Genomic DNA, 20,900 nt, shown 5'->3' on the forward strand with positions numbered 1-20,900 from the left:
TTCTTCCTTCTAGAAACACCTGGGCCAGTTGTGGATCTAAAAGCTTCAGCTGTAACAAAATCATCATGCAATTTAGTATGGAAAAAACCTATCAGTGATGGTGGAAGCCGTATTTTTGCATATGTTGTCGAGGTCCTGGTTGATGAAGATAAATGGCAAGAAGTCATGCGGGCAAAGAACCTCCATTTTTCAATGAGAGACCTAAAAGAAGGACAAGAATACACTTTCAGAGTGAGAGCCCAAAATGATGCTGGATATGGAACTCCAACAGAGCTCACAGTTGTGGCAAGAGATGATGTCGGTAAGAAGCAACTTAAGATCATTAATTCAGTGCTTCAGTTACGCAAATTACATTTATTTTATGCTTACTATCATTACTATGCATACATACAAATCAGATGCCTTTAAAACAGCATCTTAATTTTATCACAGATTTTATGCATAGTTGAATAATCAGTTTCTTTTATTTTTACAGTGGCACCTGATCTTGATTTAAGAGATCTACCTGATTTGTGCTATATAGCTAAAGAGGGTAGCAATTTCCGTCTTAAAATCCCAATTAAAGGCAAGCCTGTCCCAACTGTAACTTGGAAGAAAGATGAAGACCAGGCACTTACTGAAAGTGGAAGAGTTGCTTTTGAATCTACAGCAGTTAACACCACACTTGTAGTACATGACTGCCAGAAAGCTGATGCTGGAAAATACACAATAACTCTGAAGAATGTTGTTGGCAGCAAGGAAGGCACTATTTCTGTGAAAGTAGTTGGCAAACCTGGCATACCAACAGGTCCGGTGAAATTTGAAGAAGTCACAGCTGATGCCATAACCTTGAAGTGGGGCCCTCCAAAAGATGATGGTGGTTCAGAAATCACTAACTATGTCCTTGAGAAGAGAGATAATATAAACAATAAGTGGGTGACTTGTGCTTCTGCAGTCCAGAAAACCACATTTAGAGTTACAAGACTTCATGAAGGAAATGAATATACATTCAGGATCAGGGCTGAAAATAAATACGGAGTAGGTGAAGGTCTTAAATCTGACCCTGTCATTGCAAAACATCCATTTGGTAAGTATCCATTATAATTTTAAAAAACTGAAAAAAATGTTTTAGGGGTGGTATTTATTTTTAATGTTACTGCATTTTTTTTATATTGTTTAGATGTGCCAGATGCTCCTCCACCTCCCAACATTGTTGATGTTCGGCGTGAATCTGTAGCTTTAACTTGGACTGATCCCAGAAGAACTGGAGGCTCACCAATCACAGGTATAACCCCAAAAGCCTCCCTAGTATTTCAGTTCTTAATAGTTCTTTCTCTCTGTCAAAGGGTAAGATAAAACTATCAGGTGCTTATGCTTTAAATTGAGTGATTGATTGATTGATTGATTGAACTGTTTTACTTCCTACTCTTTCTTTATGATGTTTTGGGGTTTTTTTAAATTAACTTAAAAGTTGGGAGAATAACTGAGAAACAATATTTTTGCACAGAGCCAAAACACCTAAAGAAAGAAAAACAAACTCACCTATATGTTACATTACTTGGGTAACATAAAATTAGCAACTTACATTTACAAACATCTCGTCGTTGCAGTTACATACATCTGTAATGTATGTCCGCATCCATTTCTTAATCTGGTTTTCAGTGTTCCTCTTGCACAATGCCTATGTGACATGCCATACAGGCAGTATGATATTTCATAATGCTATGAGAAATGAAGATTTCTGGAAAACCCTCATATTTTCATCTCACCATTTATCTTCTAGGTTATCACATTGAAGTCAAAGAAAGAAATAGTCTTCTGTGGAAAAGAGCAAATAAAATGCCAATAAGAATGAAAGATTTCAGAGTGACAGGATTAACTGAAGGTCTGGAATACGAATTCAGAGTAATGGCAATCAATATGGCTGGAGTAGGTAAACCAAGTCTGCCATCTGAACCAGTTGTGGCACTTGATCCTATTGGTAAGTCATCGGGAGAATAAAAAGGAAAATTCTGAAATTTTAAATAACTTTTGTTTGACCACTATTTATTATTTTTTCTTCTAGATCCCCCTGGGAAACCAGAAGTTATCAATGTAACTAGGAACTCAGTAACACTCATTTGGACAGAACCAAAATATGATGGTGGACATAAGTTAACTGGCTATATTGTTGAAAAGCGTGATTTACCCTCAAAGACTTGGACAAAAGCTAATCATGTGAATGTTCCAGACTGTGCATTTACTGTGACTGACCTCACTGAAGGCTCCAAATATGAGTTCAGAATTAGAGCAAAGAACACTGCTGGAGCTATCAGTCCTCCATCTGAATCCACAGGAACCATAATATGCAAGGATGAGTATGGTATGTAGATGGCATTAAAAATGTGGAATTTTATTTGAATAATTAATACCAAATCCTCTTCCCCTCCCCCCCCCCCCGTGTTCTTGTTGTAACAATCGGGGTTTTTTTCTTGTTTGTTTGTTTGTTTGTTTTGACAGAGGCACCAAGCATTGTTATCGATCCTACTTTGAAGGAAGGTTTAACAGTAAAAGCAGGAGACACCATTACAGTGTCTGCTGTTAGTATCCGTGGCAAACCACCTCCAACTTCAGCATGGTCAAAAGCTGGAAAAGATTTTAGACCTTCAGAGCTTGTGCACATTGAAACCACACCAACTTCTTCTACTCTAACTGTCAAATATGCAACCAGAAAAGATTCTGGAGAATACACAATCACTGCAACCAATCCTTTTGGCACTAAGCAGGAGAGCGTACATGTGAAAGTTTTAGATGTTCCAGGACCTCCGGGGCCTATTGAGATCAGCAATGTTTCAGCAGAAAAAGCAACTCTTACATGGTCACCTCCTGCAGAAGATGGTGGATCACCAGTCAAATCATACGTTCTTGAAAAGAGAGAAACTAGCCGACTGCTCTGGACATTGGTTGCTGAAAATATTGAAAGCTGTAGGCATGTTGTTAGCAAGCTCATTCAAGGAAATGAATATGTTTTCCGCGTCTCAGCAGTAAATCAATACGGCAAGGGTGAAGCCGTACAATCAGAACCAGTTAAAATGGTGGATAGATTTGGTACGTAGAACAAGCTAAGAGGTTCCAGTGTGTTTTTATTAATCTCTGGAGACTTGATTTTTGTTTTAACTGTACTTTTTTCTTCCTTAACAGGTCCCCCAGGCCCTCCTGGAAAACCGGAGGTAACAAATGTGACTAAAAATACTGTCACAGTCACCTGGAAAAGGCCAGTAGATGATGGTGGAAGTGAAATCACAGGTTACTATGTGGAGCGAAGAGAGAAGAAAGGTTTAAGATGGGTCAGAGCAACAAAGAAACCAGTTTCAGATCTTAGATGCAAAGTAACTGGTCTTCTGGAAGGAAATGAATATGAATTCCGTGTCAGTGCAGAAAACAGAGCAGGAGTTGGACCACCAAGTGATGCTTCAAACTCAGTCATATGCAAGGATGTTGCATGTTAGTATCATGCCATTTCTTTTTTGGGGGTGGGTGGGATGGGCGTGGAGCACTTTCGGACAGCGTAAGAGTGACTTCCTCTGTAATGTAATGTTTTATGTTTTCCTCACCTTTCAGACCCACCAGGTCCACCTGCAAATCCAAGAGTGACTGATACTACAAAGACAAGTGCATCTTTAGCCTGGGGCAAGCCTCACTATGATGGTGGTCTTGACATCATTGGCTATATAGTAGAGCATCAAAAGGAAGGAGAAGAAGAATGGGTAAAAGACACAACAGGGACTGCTTTAAGAATCACTCAGTTTGTTGTTGCTCATCTGCAGACAGGAGCCAAATACAATTTCAGAATCTCTGCCATGAATGCTGCAGGTGTCGGTGAACCAGCAATAATTCCAAGTGTGGAAATCAAAGACCGGGAAGAGATTCCTGACTTTGAATTAGATGCTGAGCTAAGAAGAACACTTGTTGTTAGAGCTGGATTAACTATTCGGATTTTTGTGCCAATTAAAGGACGTCCAACTCCAGAAGTTACATGGACAAAAGATGATGTTTCACTCAAAGGACGTGCCAGTATTGAAAATACAGACTCTTTTACACTCTTGATTGTCACAGAGTGCACCAGATATGATGCAGGAAAATACGTAATGACTCTTGAAAATGCTGCTGGTAAGAAGACTGGCTTTGTAAATGTAAAAGTCTTGGATACACCAGGTCCACCAATAAACCTTAAGCCTAGAGAAATAACTAAAGACAGCATCACCCTCCAATGGGATATGCCTCTGATAGATGGCGGTTCACGTATAACAAACTATATTGTCGAGAAACGTGAATCAACTCGGAAAGCATATTCAACAGTCACAACCAACTGCCAGAAGTGTTCCTTCAGGATTCCTAATTTGGCTGAGGGATGTGAATACTATTTCAGAGTGCTGGCTGAAAATGAGTATGGTATTGGTGAACCAGCTGAAACTGCAGAACCAGTAAGAGCTTCTGAGGCACCATCCCCACCTGAGAGCCTCAATATTATGGATGTAACACGGAACTCAGTTACCCTGGCTTGGCCAAAACCAGAACATGATGGTGGCAGCAGGATCACTGGGTATGTAATTGAAGCACAGAGAAAAGGAACCAACCAGTGGGCACACATCACCACTGTAAAAACGCTGGACTGTGTAGTAAAGAATCTAACTGAAAATGAAGAGTATACTTTCCAGGTTATGGCAGTTAACAGTGCTGGAAGAAGTGCCCCAAGAGAAAGCAGGCCAGTTATTATCAAGGAGCAAACGATGCTACCAGAGTTTGATCTCCGTGGTCTCTACCAGAAAACAGTCATTGCCAAAGCTGGTGACAATATCAAGATTGAAATCCCCGTGCTTGGTCGTCCAAGGCCTACTGTCACTTGGAAGAAAGAAGACCAGATACTTAAGCAAACACAAAGGGTAAATTATGAAAATACTGCAACTGCAACCATACTAACCATCAATGAATGCAAACGAAGTGATAGTGGTCAATATCCACTGTCAGCTAAAAATATTGTTGGAGAAGTTAGTGAAGTAATCACAGTTCAGGTTCATGACATACCTGGACCTCCTACTGGACCAATCAAATTTGATGAAATTTCATCTGACTTTCTAACATTCTCGTGGGAGCCTCCTTTGAATGATGGTGGTGTACCAGTAAGTAACTATGTTGTAGAAATGCGTCAAACTGACAGTACCACATGGACTGAACTGGCAACCACAGTGATACGTACTACGTTTAAAGCCACTCGTCTTACTACTGGAGTTGAGTATCAGTTCCGTGTTAAAGCTCAAAATAGATATGGAATTGGTCCAGCCATTACTTCAGAGTCTGTAGTTGCCAACTACCCGTTTAAGGTACCTGGGCCTCCTGGCACTCCTCAGGTGATTGCAGTCACCAAAGAAACCATGACCATTAGCTGGAATGAGCCACTTACTGATGGTGGAAGCCCAATTCTGGGATATCATGTTGAAAGAAAAGAACGAAATAGTATTCTTTGGCAGACTGTAAGTAAAATGCTGGTATCAGGCAATATCTTTAAATCAACTGGACTTACCGATGGCATTGCATATGAATTCCGTGTTATAGCAGAAAATCTGGCTGGGAAGAGTAAACCAAGCAAGCCATCTGAGCCTGTGTTTGCCCTAGACCCAATAGATCCACCTGGTAAGCCGATACCTCTGAACATTACAAGACATGCAGTTACACTGAAGTGGACTAAACCAGAATATAATGGAGGTTTTAAGATAACTGGCTACACTGTTGAAAAAAGAGACCTTCCTAATGGCCGTTGGCTGAAGGCTAATTTCAGCAATATACTAGAGACTGAATTCACTGTAAGTGGTTTGACGGAAGATGCTGCCTATGAATTCCGTGTGATTGCTAGGAATGCTGGTGGGGCTGTTAGTCAGCCCTCTGAGCCATCAGATGCAATAACTTGTAGAGATGACATTGAAGCACCAAAGATAAGGGTGGATGCTAAATACAAAGACACCTTAGTGCTGAAAGCAGGTGAAGTTTTCAGACTTGAGGCTGATGTTTCAGGTCGCCCTCCACCAACTATGACATGGACAAAAGGAGAAAAAGAACTTGAAGACACAGCAAAATTAGAAATAAAAATAGCAGATTTCTCTACTGTTCTTATCAATAAAGATTCTTCAAGAAGAGATGGTGGTGCCTATACACTTACTGCAACAAATCCTGGTGGCTTCGCCAAGCATATCTTCAATGTTAAAGTTCTTGACAGACCTGGTCCCCCAGAAGGGCCTTTGGCTGTGTCTGAAGTCACTGCAGAAAAATGTGTGCTGTCATGGCTACCTCCACTGGATGATGGAGGAGCAAAGATTGACCATTATGTGGTTGAAAAACGTGAAACTAGTAGATTGGCATGGACAGCTGTAGCCACAGAAGTTCCATTAACTAAACTGAAGGTTACTAAGCTGTTGAAGGGCAATGAGTACGTGTTCCGTGTTATGGCTGTTAACAAATACGGAGTTGGTGAGCCTCTGGAATCAGAGCCCGTTCTTGCAGTAAATCCATATGTGCCACCCGATCCACCTAAAACACCTGAAGTTACAGCAATTACAAAAGATTCTATGGTTGTTTGTTGGGGCCATCCTGATTCTGATGGTGGGAGCCCAATAACTAACTATATTGTGGAACGTCGAGACAGGGCTGGTCTACGGTGGGTGAAATGTAACAAACGGGTTGTTACTGACTTACGTTATAAAGTGTCTGGACTGACAGAAGGCCATGAATATGAATACAGAGTCATGGCTGAAAATGCTGCTGGAGTCAGTGAGCCAAGCCCAACCAGCCCATTCTATAAAGCTTGTGATACTGTATTTAAGCCTGGTCCCCCAGGTAACCCTCGTGTTTTGGATAGCAGCAAGTCCTCAATTACAATAGCATGGAACAAACCAATATATGATGGTGGTTCAGAGATCACAGGTTACATGGTTGAGATCGCACTACCTGAAGAAGACGAGTGGAAGATTGTAACTCCACCAGTAGGTTTAAAGGCCACTTCTTTTACCATCACTGACCTGAAAGAAAATCAAGAGTATAAAATACGGATATATGCTATGAACTCTGAAGGTCTTGGAGAACCTGCTCTTGTTCCTGGGACTCCAAAAGCTGAAGAAAGAATGCTACCTCCAGAGATTGAACTTGATGCAGAACTACGGAAAGTTGTCACTATTAGAGCCTGCTGTACTCTTAGGCTCTTTGTCCCAATTAAAGGAAGACCAGCACCTGAAGTAAAATGGACAAGAGAACATGGAGAATCTTTGGATAGAGCGAATATTGAATCAACAAGCTCTTATACTCTACTTATTGTTGAAAACGTAAATAGATTTGATAGTGGCAAATACATACTGACAATTGAAAACAGCTCAGGTAGTAAGTCAGCATTTGTGAATGTCAGAGTTCTTGATACCCCAGGCGCACCTCAAGATTTGAAAGTAAAAGAAGTTACAAAATCATCAGTTACACTCACATGGGCTCCTCCTCTCATAGATGGTGGCTCTAAAATAAAAAATTACATTGTTGAAAAGCGTGAATCAACAAGAAAAGCTTATTCAACTGTTAATGCCAATTGCCACAAGACCAGCTGGAAAGTCGATTCACTGCAAGAAGGCTGCAACTACTACTTCAGAGTCCTAGCTGAAAATGAGTATGGAATAGGCCTTCCAGTTGAAACTTCAGAATCTGTAAAAGTATCAGAAAGACCACTTCCACCAGGGAAAATAACTTTGTTGGATGTGACAAGAAACAGCGTATCCTTATCTTGGGAAAAACCTGAACATGATGGTGGTAGCAGAATTCTGGGCTATATTGTAGAAATGCAAAGCAAAGGCAGTGACAAGTGGTCAACTTGTGCTACAGTAAAAGTTACTGAAGCCACTATCACAGGCTTGATCCAAGGTGAAGAATACACCTTCCGTGTTTCAGCTCAGAATGAGAAAGGTATCAGTGATCCTCGCCAGCTGGGTATACCAGTTGTTGCAAAAGATCTTGTGATTCCACCAGCTTTCAAACTACTGTTTACCACTTTCAGTGTTCTAGCAGGAGAGGACTTAAAGGTTGATGTTCCTTTTGTTGGTCGACCCAAACCAGCAGTGTTTTGGCATAAAGATAATGTGGCATTGAAGCAGACTACAAGAGTAAATGCAGAAAGTTCAGAAAATAACACAGTGTTAACAATAAAAGAAGCATGCAAAGAAGATGTGGGGACATATTTAGTTAAACTTACAAACTCTGCAGGTGAAGCAACTGAGACCCTAAATATCGTTGTCCTTGACAAACCAGGACCTCCAACTGGACCAGTAAAAGTAGATGAAGTAACAGCAGACAGTATTACCATTTCCTGGGAACCACCCAAGTATGATGGTGGTAGCTCTATCAATAATTACATTGTAGAAAAAAGAGACACTTCTACCACCACTTGGCAGATTGTGTCAGCTACTGTCGCAAGAACAACTATAAAAGCATGTCGATTAAAGACGGGCTGTGAATACCAGTTCAGAATCGCAGCTGAGAACAGATATGGGAAGAGTACCTATCTCACTTCAGAGCCAATCATAGCCCAATATCCATTTAAAGTTCCCGGTCCACCTGGAACACCTTTTGTAACAAATGTCTCAAAAGACAGCATGGTGGTACAATGGAATGAACCAGTCAATGATGGTGGTAGCAAGATCATTGGGTATCACTTGGAGCGCAAAGAAAGAAACAGCATTCTGTGGGCTAAACTGAATAAAACACCTATTCCAGATACCAAATTTAAGACAACTGGCCTTGAGGAAGGTCTTGAATACGAGTTCAGAGTTTATGCAGAAAACATAGTAGGCATTGGAAAAGCAAGTAGAGCATCTGAATGCTATACTGCACATGACCCATGTGACCCTCCAGGTCGTCCAGAACCTATAATTGTCACAAGAAGCTCAGTAACACTTCAGTGGAAGAAACCTGTATATGATGGTGGAAGTAAGATCACAGGCTATGTTGTTGAAAAGAAGGAGCTACCTGATGGTCGCTGGATGAAAGCAAGCTTTACAAATGTCATTGATACCCAATTTGAAGTAACTGGTCTAGTTGAAAACCAGAGGTATGAGTTCCGTGTTATAGCGCGAAATGCTGCAGGTGTTTTCAGTGAACCATCTGAGAGCTCAGGGGCAATTACAGCAAGAGATGAAGTAGAACCACCTCATATAAGTATGGATCCAAAATACAAAGACACTATTGTAGTGCATGCTGGTGAGTCATTCAAGCTTGATGCTGATGTTCATGGCAAACCAATACCTTCCATTCAGTGGTTAAAAGGTGATCGTGAGCTGACAAACACTGCTCGTATGGAAATAAAAAGTACCGATTTTGCAACAAGCCTTAGTGTGAAGGAAGCCATTAGAGTTGACAGTGGTCAGTATGTACTACTGGCAAAGAATGTTGCAGGTGAAAAGAAAGTTCCTGTTAACGTCAAAGTTCTTGATAGACCTGGACCACCAGAAGGACCTGTTGAGATTACAGGCGTTACTGCTGAAAAATGCATGCTGTCATGGAAACCTCCACTACAAGATGGTGGTAGCGATATTTCGCACTACGTTGTAGAAAAAAGGGAAACCAGTCGCTTGGTGTGGACGGTCATTGATTCAAACGTGCAAACCCTAAATTGCAAAGTTACAAAACTTTTAGAAGGAAATGAATATGTTTTCCGCATCATGGCAGTAAATAAATACGGCGTTGGTGAACCTCTTGAGTCTGAACCAGTACTCGCAAAGAACCCATTTGTAGTGCCACTTCCACCGAAGGCACCAGAAGTCACAGCCATTACCAAGGATTCTATGATAGTTGTATGGGAAAGGCCAGCCTCAGATGGTGGTAGTGAAATCCTAGGCTATGTCCTTGAAAAACGAGATAAGGAAGGTATTCGCTGGACAAGATGTAACAAACGCCTGATAAGTGAACTGCGATACAGAGTGACCGGGCTTATAGAAAATCATGATTACGAGTACAGAGTTTCAGCTGAAAATGCTGCTGGTCTTAGTGAACCAAGTCCACCTTCCACTTACTACAAAGCATGTGATCCTATTTACAAGCCAGGTCCACCCAATAATCCTAAAGTTGTGGATGTTACAAGATCTTCAGTTTTCCTTTCATGGGGTAAACCTATCTATGATGGTGGCTCTGAAATTCAGGGATACATTGTGGAAAAATGTGATGTAAGTGATGGTGAATGGGCAATTTGTACCCCTCCAACTGGAATTAAGAATACTCATATGGAAGTAGAAAAATTAGTGGAAAAACATGAATACAAATTCCGCATATGTGCAGTTAATAAAGCAGGAGTTGGAGAGCATGCAGATGTTCCTGGTTCTGTTATTGTGGAAGAAAAGATGGAGGCACCAGACCTTGACCTTGACATGGAATTAAGGAAGATTGTAAATGTGAGGGCAGGAGGTTCCTTAAGACTGTTTGTTCCCATCAGAGGTCGTCCAACACCTGAAGTAAAATGGGGTAAAGTGGATGGTGAGATCAGAGAGGCAGCTATTATTGATACCACTAGCAGCTTTACTTCCCTTGTTCTAGACAATGTTAACAGATTTGATACTGGAAAGTATACTCTGACTTTAGAAAACAGCAGTGGAACAAAGTCTGCCTTTGTCAGTGTAAGAGTACTGGATACCCCAAGTGCACCTGTTAATTTAAAAATCAGAGAGATCACTAAAGACTCTGTTTCACTTTCATGGGAGCCTCCTCTCTTGGACGGTGGAGCAAAAATAAAGAATTACATTATTGAAAAGCGTGAAGCAACAAGAAAGTCATATGCAGCTGTTGTAACAAACTGCCACAAGACTTCATGGAAAGTAGATCAACTTCAGGAGGGCTGCTATTACTTCTTTAGAATCTCTGCTGAGAATGAATACGGAATTGGCCTCCCTGCGGAAACGAGTGACCCAATTAAAGTTGCTGAAGTTCCACAGCCTCCTGGGAAAATAACAGTGGATGATGTCACAAGAAACAGTGTCTCACTAAGCTGGGCAAAACCTGAGCACGATGGTGGCAGCAAAATCATACAATACATTGTTGAAATGCAAGCAAAGGGTAGTGAGAAGTGGTCAGAGTGTGCTCGTGTAAAAACACTAGAAGCGGTTATTACTAACCTAACTCAAGGGGAAGAATATCTTTTTAGAGTAATGGCTGTAAATGAAAAGGGTAAGAGTGATCCTAAAGCACTTGCAGTTCCAATAGTTGCCAAAGACCTGGTGATTGAACCTGATGTAAGACCTGCTTTTCACAGTTATAGTATCCAAGTGGGACAAGATCTGAAGGTAGAAGTACCAATTGCAGGTCGACCTAAACCAACTGTTACCTGGGTAAAAGATGGCCAACCTTTAAGGCAGACGACAAGAGTCAATGTTAGCGATTTGACTGATCTCACTATATTGAATATTAAAGAAACTAGCAAAGAGGACAGTGGCACTTATGAAATCACTGTGGCTAACGTTGTTGGGCAAAAGTCTGCCTCTGTTGAAATTATAACTCTAGACAAACCTGACCCTCCAGTAGGACCTGTGAAGTTTGATGAAATAAGTGCAGAAAGTATTACACTATCATGGAATCCCCCAGCGTACACAGGCGGCTGCCAAATCACCAACTATGTTGTCCACAAGAGAGATACAACAACCACTGTATGGGAAACAGTTTCGGCTACTGTTGCAAGAACTACACTGAAGGTGACTAAACTGAAAACTGGTTCAGAATACCAGTTCAGAATATTTGCTGAGAACAGATATGGGCAGAGCTTTGCATTGGAATCTGTGCCAGTTGTAGCGCAGTACCCCTACAAGGAACCAGGACCTCCTGGCACACCATTTGTGACAACAGTTACGAAAGACTCTATGGTCGTACAGTGGCATGAACCAATAAATGATGGTGGCAGTAGAGTGTTGGGCTACCATCTTGAGAGAAAGGAGAAAAACAGTATTTTATGGGCTAAAGTGAACAAGACTATTATTCAGGACACAAGTTTTAAGACAACTAACCTTGAAGAAGGAATTGAATATGAGTTTCGAGTTTCTGCAGAAAATATTGTTGGTGTAGGCAAAACAAGTAAAGTTTCTGAGTGCTATGTAGCTCGCGACCCATGTGATCCTCCAGGTCGCCCAGAAGCTGTAATAATAAAAAGAAGCTCTATTACTCTCCAGTGGACCAAACCAGAATATGATGGTGGAAGTAAGATTACTGGTTATATTGTAGAGAAACGTGACTTGCCAGATGGTCGCTGGATGAAAGCTAGCTTCACAAATATCATTGAAACTCAGTTCACTGTAACAGGTCTTACTGAAGACCAAAGATACGAATTTAGAGTAATTGCAAAGAATGCTGCAGGTGCAATAAGCAAACCTTCTGACAGTACAGGACCAATAACAGCAAGGGATGAAGTTGAACTTCCACGAATTTCAATGGATCCAAAGTACAAAGACATAATTGTTGTAAATGCTGGTGAAACATTCAGACTTGAGGCTGATGTTCACGGAAAGCCACTACCAACCATTAAGTGGTACAAAGGAGATAAAGAGCTTGAGGAAACTGCTAGATATGAAATAAAGAATACCGATTTCAGTGCATTAATAATTGTAAAAGATGCTGTTAGAGTTGATGGTGGACAGTACATTTTAGAAGCCTCTAATGTTGCAGGAACAAAGACAGTACCAGTAACCGTAAAAGTCCTGGACAGGCCAGGACCTCCAGAGGGCCCAGTCCAAGTGACAGGAGTAACAGCTGAAAAATGTTCATTGGCATGGGCTCCTCCTCTTCATGATGGTGGCAGTGATATTTCTCATTACATTGTAGAGAAGAGAGAAACTAGTCGCCTAGCATGGACTGTTGTTGCTTCAGAGGTTTTACCTACAATGCTGAAAGTAACAAAACTCTTGGAAGGAAATGAATATGTTTTCCGTATTATGGCAGTTAACAAATATGGGGTTGGTGAGCCATTAGAATCTGTGCCAGTAATGATGAAAAATCCATTTGTGGTTCCTGGACCACCAAAGGCCTTGGAAATTACCAACATCACAAAGGATTCTATGACTGTCTGCTGGAGCCGGCCAGATAGTGATGGAGGTAGTGAAATCATAGGTTACATTGTAGAAAAGAGAGACCGAACAGGCATCAGATGGGTAAAATGCAATAAACGCCGAATTACAGATTTGCGATTAAGAGTTACAGGATTAACAGAGGATCACGAATATGAATTCAGAGTTTCTGCTGAAAATGCTGCTGGAGTGGGTGAACCAAGCCAAGTTTCTCCTTACTTTAAAGCTTGTGACCCCATGTTCAAGCCTGGCCCACCTACAAATGCCCATGTTGTGGATACCACCAAAAGTTCAGTTACACTGGGCTGGAGTAAACCTATTTATGATGGTGGTTGTGAAATCCAGGGATACCTTGTAGAAATCTGTAAAGCAGATGAAGATGAATGGTCACTTGTTACTCCACAGACAGGTGTACGTGCCACTCGATTTGAAATCAAAAAGCTTACTGAACATCAAGAATATAAACTACGAGTGTGTGCCCTCAACAAGATTGGTGTAGGAGAGGCTGCATCTGTTCCTGGTACTATTAAACCAGAAGACAAACTTGAAGCTCCAGAACTTGATATTGATTCAGAGCTAAGGAAAGGGATAGTGGTTAGAGCTGGCGGGTCTGCTAGGATTCACATACCATTCAGGGGACGACCAACACCTGACATCACGTGGTCTCGAGAAGAAGGTGAATTCACAGAAAAAGTTCAGATTGATAAAGGCATAAACTACACACAACTTTCAATTGACAACTGTGATAGAAATGATGCTGGAAAGTACATTCTTAAGTTGGAGAACAGCAGTGGTTCTAAATCTGCATTTGTTACAGTAAAAGTCTTGGACACGCCAGGACCACCACAAAACTTAGTGGTAAAGGATATAAAGAAGGATTCTGCTGTACTATCTTGGGAACCGCCCGTTATCGATGGTGGTGCAAAGGTAAAGAACTATGTAATAGACAAGCGTGAGTCAACCAGGAAGGCATTTGCAAATGTAAGTGCTAAGTGTGGCAAGACAAGTTTTAAAGTTGAAAATCTTACAGAAGGAGCAATTTATTACTTCAGAGTTATGGCTGAAAATGAATTTGGAATTGGTGTTCCAGCTGAAACCACGGATGCTATCAAAGCCTCAGAGCCACCTCTGCCTCCTGGGAAAGTAACACTCACCGATGTGACTCAGAGAAGTGCATCACTTACATGGGAAAAACCTGAACATGATGGAGGTAGCAGAATTTTGGGATACATTGTTGAAATGCTGCCTAAAGGAACAGAAAAATGGAGCGTTGTTAGTGAGACCAAAACATGCAATGCAGTTGTGTCTGGTTTGAGTCCAGGACAGGAATATCAATTTCATGTGATTGCCTACAATGAAAAAGGCAAAAGTGATCCCAGAGCACTTGGAATTCCTGTGATAGCTAAAGACTTGACAATTGAGCCAAGTTTCAAACTGATGTTTAATACATACAGTGTACAGGCTGGAGAAGATCTGAAGATAGAAGTACCATTTATAGGTAGACCCAAACCTACTATTACTTGGACAAAAGATGAGCAGCCACTGAAACAGACAACCAGATTACATGTTCAGGATACATCAACATCAACTATCTTACATATTAAAGAAAGCAACAAGGAAGACTTCGGTAAATACACAGTAACAGCAACAAACACAGCAGGTACAGCAACAGAGCACCTGAGCATAATTGTACTGGAAAAGCCTGGCCCACCACGAGGACCTGTCCGCTTTGACGAAGTTAGTGCAGACTTTGTTGTTTTATCATGGGATCCACCTGATTATACTGGTGGCTGTCAGATAAGCAACTATATAGTAGAAAAGCGTGACACAAGCACTACTACATGGAGCATTGTGTCAGCAACTGTTGCAAGAACAACTATCAAAGCAACAAAGCTTAAAACAGGTTCTGAATACCAGTTCAGGATTTCTGCTGAAAATAGATATGGGAAGAGCTCTCCTTTGGATTCTAAACCAGTTGTTGTGCAATATCCCTACAAGGTGCCTGGGCCACCTGGAACCCCATTTGTAACAGCAGCTTCCAAGGACCATATGATCGTACAATGGCATGAACCAGTTAATGATGGAGGAAGCAAAGTTCTTGGCTACCATCTTGAACGTAAAGATAAGAACAGCATTCTTTGGACAAAACAGAACAAGTCACTCATTGCAGACACCAAATATAAAACAGATGGCCTTGAAGAAGGTCTTGAATATGAGTTCAGGGTTTCTGCTGAAAACATTGTTGGCATTGGCAAAGTCAGCAAAGTATCAGAACTGTATGTTGCCCGAGATCCTTGTGACCCACCTGGCCGCCCAGAGGCCATTGTTGTTACAAGAAATAATATCACGCTGAAGTGGAAAAAACCAGAATATGATGGTGGAAGCAAAATAACTGGATATATTGTAGAAAAGAAAGAACTACCAGATGGTCGCTGGATGAAAGCCAGCTTTACAAATGTGTTGGAAACAGAATTTACAGTAAGTGGTCTAGTTGAAGACCAACGATATGAATTTAGAGTAATTGCAAGAAATGCAGCAGGTTGCTTGAGTGAACCATCTGAAAGTACAGGGCCCATTACTGCCAGAGATGAAATTGAAGCACCAGGGGCTTCACTGGATCCTAAATACAAAGATGTCATTGTTGTTCATGCTGGAGAAACCTTTGTTCTTGAAGCTGATATCCATGGCAAACCTACTCCTGACATTACATGGTCAAAAGATGGTAAAGACCTTGAAGAAGCAACTGCAAGAATGGAAATTAAATCTACCATTCAGAAAACAATTCTTACTGTCAAAGACTGTATAAGAGTAGATGGAGGTCACTATACTCTTAACCTCAGAAATGTTGGTGGCACAAAATCTATACCCATCACTGTAAAAGTGCTTGATAGGCCAGGACCTCCAGAAGGACCTTTGAAGGTTACAGGTGTCACTGCAGAAAAATGCTACTTGGCATGGGCTCCACCTTTACATGATGGTGGTTCTAGTATCTCACATTATATCATTGAGAAGAGAGAGACAAGCAGGCTTTCATGGACACAAGTAGCAACAGACGTGCAGGCTCTTAACCACAAAGTAACCAGACTCCTTGCTGGCAATGAGTACATTTTCCGTGTAATGGCAGTGAACAAATATGGAACTGGAGAACCCTTGGAATCTGAGCCAATTGTGGCTCGTAATCCATACAAACCCCCTGGTCCTCCTTCAACACCTGAAGTTTCAGCAATCACAAAAGATTCTATGGTGGTAACATGGGGTCGCCCAGAAGACAATGGGGGAGCTGAAATTGAAGGTTACATACTTGAAAAACGAGACAAAGATGGTATCCGGTGGACCAAATGCAATAAGAAAAGGCTGACAGACTTGCGATTCAGAGTAACAGGTCTTACCGATGGGCATTTCTATGAATTTAGAGTTTCTGCTGAAAATGCTGCAGGGGTAGGGGAACCCAGTGAGCCATCCATTTTCTATCGTGCTTGTGATGTATTGTATCCACCAGGTCCACCAAGCAATCCAAAGGTCACAGACACTTCCAGGTCATCAGTTTCCCTTGCCTGGAGTAAGCCCGTTTATGATGGTGGTGCTCCAGTTAAGGGATATGTAGTAGAAGTAAAAGAAGCTGCTGATGATGTATGGACTACCTGCACCCCACCAACAGGCCTACAAGCAAAACAGTTCACAGTAACAAAACTTAAAGAGAACCAGGAGTATAACTTCCGCATCTGTGCCATCAACTCAGAAGGAGTAGGAGAACCTGCTACTATACCTGGTACAGTCATAGCAGCAGACAAGATTGAACCTCCTGAAATAGAACTTGATGCAGAGCTCAGAAAAGTGGTCACTGTACGTGCTAGTGGTACATTACGCCTGTTTGTCACCATCAAAGGAAGACCAGAACCTGAAGTCAAATGGGAGAAAGCAGAAGGAACAATTAGTGAGCGGGCTCAGATTGAAGTCACCAGTTCCTATACAATGCTGGTCATTGACAATGTGAATAGATTTGATAGTGGTAGATACAATCTTACTTTAGAGAACAACAGTGGCAAAAAATCAGCTTTTGTTAATGTCAGAGTGCTTGATACACCTAGTGCACCTATCAACCTGACAATCAGAGAAGTGAAGAAAGATTTTGTAACATTAGCCTGGGAACCACCACTTATTGATGGTGGAGCTAAAATTACCAACTATGTAGTTGAAAAGCGAGAATCCACAAGAAAGGCATATGCCACAATTACAAACAACTGCACTAAGAATTCCTTCAAAATTACTCAACTACAAGAAGGATGTAGTTATTACTTCCGTGTTCTAGCTGTAAATGAATATGGGGTTGGCTTACCAGCAGAAACACCTGACCCAATTAAAGTTTCTGAACCACCTTCTCCACCTGCAAAGGTCATTCTTGTTGATGTGACTCGCAACTCTGCTTCAATTAAATGGGAAAAGCCAGAAAGCGATGGTGGCAGTAAAATTACTGGTTATATAGTAGAAATGCAAACTAAAGGAAGTATAAAATGGAGTGCATGTACACAGGTGAAAACATTAGAAGCAACAATAACAGGCTTAAGTATGGGAGAAGAGTACAGTTTCAGAGTGATTGCTGTTAATGAAAAAGGAAAAAGTGATCCAAGAGAACTTGGTGTTCCAGTCATTGCAAAAGATATTGAAATCCAGCCATCTGCTGAGCTCCTTTTCAACACATTCACTGTGAAAGCTGGAGATGATCTTAAGATTGATGTGCCATTCAGAGGGCGACCTCTTCCAACCGTTAGCTGGAAGAAGGATGGGAATCCCTTAAAAGAGACAACCAGGGTAAATGTTCAGACATCAAAGACTTCAACTTCACTATCCATCAAGGAAGCTTCAAATGAAGATTTGGGACATTATGAACTACATCTTTCAAATACTGCTGGATCAACAACAGCTTCTTTAACTGTAGTTGTCCTCGACAGACCAGGACCACCAACTGATGTGCATATTGATGGAATTAGTGCTGATAGTGTAACTCTGTCTTGGAAACCTCCAGCATATGATGGTGGGTGCCATATTAGCAATTACATTGTGGAGAAGCGAGACACTACCACAACAACATGGGATGTAGTATCTGCAGCAGTTGCAAGAACATCAATTAAAGTATCCCGACTCACCACTGGCTCTGAATATCAGTTCCGTATTTGTGCAGAAAACCGCTATGGGAAAAGCACTTACACTAATTCTCCTTCTGTTGTGGCAGAGTATCCATTTAAGCCTCCAGGACCACCTGGAACTCCTCATGTGGCACATGCAACTAAAACTTTCATGATTGTAACTTGGCAGATACCAGTTAATGATGGAGGTAGCAGAGTACTAGGATATCACTTGGAGCGTAAAGAAAGAAGCAGCATTCTTTGGACAAAAGTCAACAAGAGCCTTATACCTGATACGCAAATGAAAGTTACAGGTCTTGATGAAGGACTGCTGTATGAATATCGTGTGTATGCTGAAAACATTGCCGGAATAGGCAAATGCAGTAAATCATGTGAACCAGTTGCTGCAAGAGATCCATGTGATCCTCCTGGTCAACCAGAAGTTACTAATATTACAAGAACATGTGTCTCACTGAAATGGACTAAACCAGAATATGATGGTGGAGCTAAAGTAACAGGGTATATTATTGAACGCAGAGAGATACCAGATGGTCGTTGGCTAAAGTGTAATTTTACTAACGTGCAAGAAACATACTTTGACGTAGGTGGACTTACAGAAGACCAGCGATATGAATTCCGTGTGATTGCAAAGAATGCTGCTGGACTCTTCAGTCAGCCATCTGAATCAACTGGACCTGTGACTGTAAAAGATGATGTAGAGGCTCCAAGAATTATGTTGGATGCCAAATTCAGGGATGTTGTAGTTGTGAAAGCTGGAGAAGTGTTTAAAGTCAATGTTGATATTGCAGGACGGCCAATACCAGTGATTTCATGGACAAAGGATGGCAAGGAGCTTGAAGGAAAAGCTAGAGTTGAAATAGCCTCGACAGATCACACTACTGCAATAACCATTAAGGACTGTATCCGAGGTGATTCAGGACAGTATGTACTAACATTACAAAATGTTGCAGGAACAAGATCTTTGGCAATTAATTGCAAAGTACTTGACAGACCTGGTCCACCTGCAGGCCCATTAGAAATAAATGGCCTTACTGCTGAAAAGTGCCATTTATCATGGGGACCCCCTCAAGAAAATGGCGGTGCTGATATTGATTATTATATTGTAGAAAAACGTGAGACCAGCAGAATTGCATGGACACTTTGTGAAGGAGAGCTTAGAACAACATCCTGTAAAGTGACAAAACTACTGAAGGGTAATGAGTATATTTTCAGAGTGATGGGAGTTAACAAGTATGGTGTTGGTGAGCCTCTAGAAAGTGTTGCTGTCAAAGCCCTAGACCCATTTACAGTTCCAAGTCCACCTACATCTTTAGAGATCACCAGTGTGAGCAAAGATTCAATAACTCTGTGCTGGGCAAGACCTGAGTCTGATGGAGGCAATGAGATCTCTGGCTATGTAATTGAAAGGCGTGAGAAAACTAGCCTAAGATGGATTCGTGTAAACAAAAAGCCAGTTTATGATTTAAGAGTGAAATCATCTGGTCTCCGTGAAGGATGTGAATATGAATTCCGGGTTTATGCAGAAAATGCAGCTGGCCTCAGTCTTCCAAGTGAAACCACACCATTGATTCGGGCAGAAGATCCAATCTTCTTGCCATCTCCCCCATCTAAACCTAAGATTATGGATTCTACAAGGTCAAATATCACAATTGGGTGGACAAAGCCACTGTTTGATGGAGGTGCTCCAGTAACGGGATACACAGTTGAATACAAGAAAACTGATGAAACTGACTGGACAACTGCTATTCAGAACTTAAGAGGCACAGAATACACCATAACTGGGTTAGTATCAGGCTCTGAGTACGTCTTTAGAGTGAAATCCATTAACAAAATTGGTGCCAGTGAACCAAGTGATGTCTCAGAACCTCAGGTGGCAAAAGAAAGAGAAGAAGAACCTGCCTTTGATATTGACAGTGAAATGCGGAAGACTTTAATTGTAAAGGCTGGTGGATCATTCACAATGACTGTTCCTTTCAGAGGCAAACCAGTCCCAAATGTGACGTGGAACAAACCAGACACTGATCTCCGTACACGAGCAAGCATTGATACTTCAGATAATTGCACATCTCTTACTATTGAAAAAGCAACAAGAAACGATTCTGGAAAATACACATTAACATTGCAAAACATCCTGAACACTGCTACCTTGACTTTAGTTGTCAAAGTTCTTGATACTCCTGGCCCACCATCTAATATTGCAGCAAAAGACGTAACTAAAGAATCTGCTGTGTTATCTTGGGATGTTCCTGAAAATGATGGTGGAGCACCTGTGAAGAACTATGTTATTGAAAAACGAGAAGCTAGCAAAAAAGCGTGGGTCACCGTGACAAACAATTGTCATCGCCTGTCCTACAAAGTCACTGGCTTGCAAGAAGGTGCCACTTACCACTTCCGAGTTTCTGGAGAAAATGAGTATGGTGTTGGAGTGCCTTCTGAGACCAAGGAGGGAACAAAAATAACAGGTGTGTTTTACTAAGAAAAATATTTGTTAATATTTAAAACAGTATGTTTACTTTAAAATAATATAAAAAGTGTTAAATCTGTTTACAGTAAAAAAAGATAATTTTGTGGTAGGTATGTCTGTGGCTTTACAAATGAAAAAGAGCTAAGTAATAGCTTGAATTTTAAATTTTGCTTGCATTTTACTTAAAATGTTTCTAATATACAAATTCATTTA

The 20,900-nt window shown here is 41.2% G+C and overlaps 1 protein-coding gene across 1 annotated transcript in view; it reads left to right on the forward strand.

Annotated features, from left to right (window-relative positions):
* Nucleotides 1-20,900, forward strand: part of TTN (titin) — a 244,573-nt gene that overhangs the window by 195,774 nt on the left and 27,899 nt on the right. The window contains exons 270-277 of the mRNA XM_050900483.1: nt 14-301; nt 476-1,066; nt 1,160-1,264; nt 1,763-1,960; nt 2,045-2,341; nt 2,479-3,066; nt 3,160-3,462; nt 3,580-20,685. Of these exons, the coding sequence (XP_050756440.1) occupies nt 14-301; nt 476-1,066; nt 1,160-1,264; nt 1,763-1,960; nt 2,045-2,341; nt 2,479-3,066; nt 3,160-3,462; nt 3,580-20,685 (19,476 nt within the window). The remainder of the gene's footprint in view (nt 1-13; nt 302-475; nt 1,067-1,159; nt 1,265-1,762; nt 1,961-2,044; nt 2,342-2,478; nt 3,067-3,159; nt 3,463-3,579; nt 20,686-20,900) is intronic.

The sequence above is a fragment of the Gymnogyps californianus genome, chromosome 7 (genome assembly GCF_018139145.2).
Source record: "Gymnogyps californianus isolate 813 chromosome 7, ASM1813914v2, whole genome shotgun sequence".
Classification (NCBI taxonomy): Eukaryota; Metazoa; Chordata; class Aves; order Accipitriformes; family Cathartidae; genus Gymnogyps; species Gymnogyps californianus.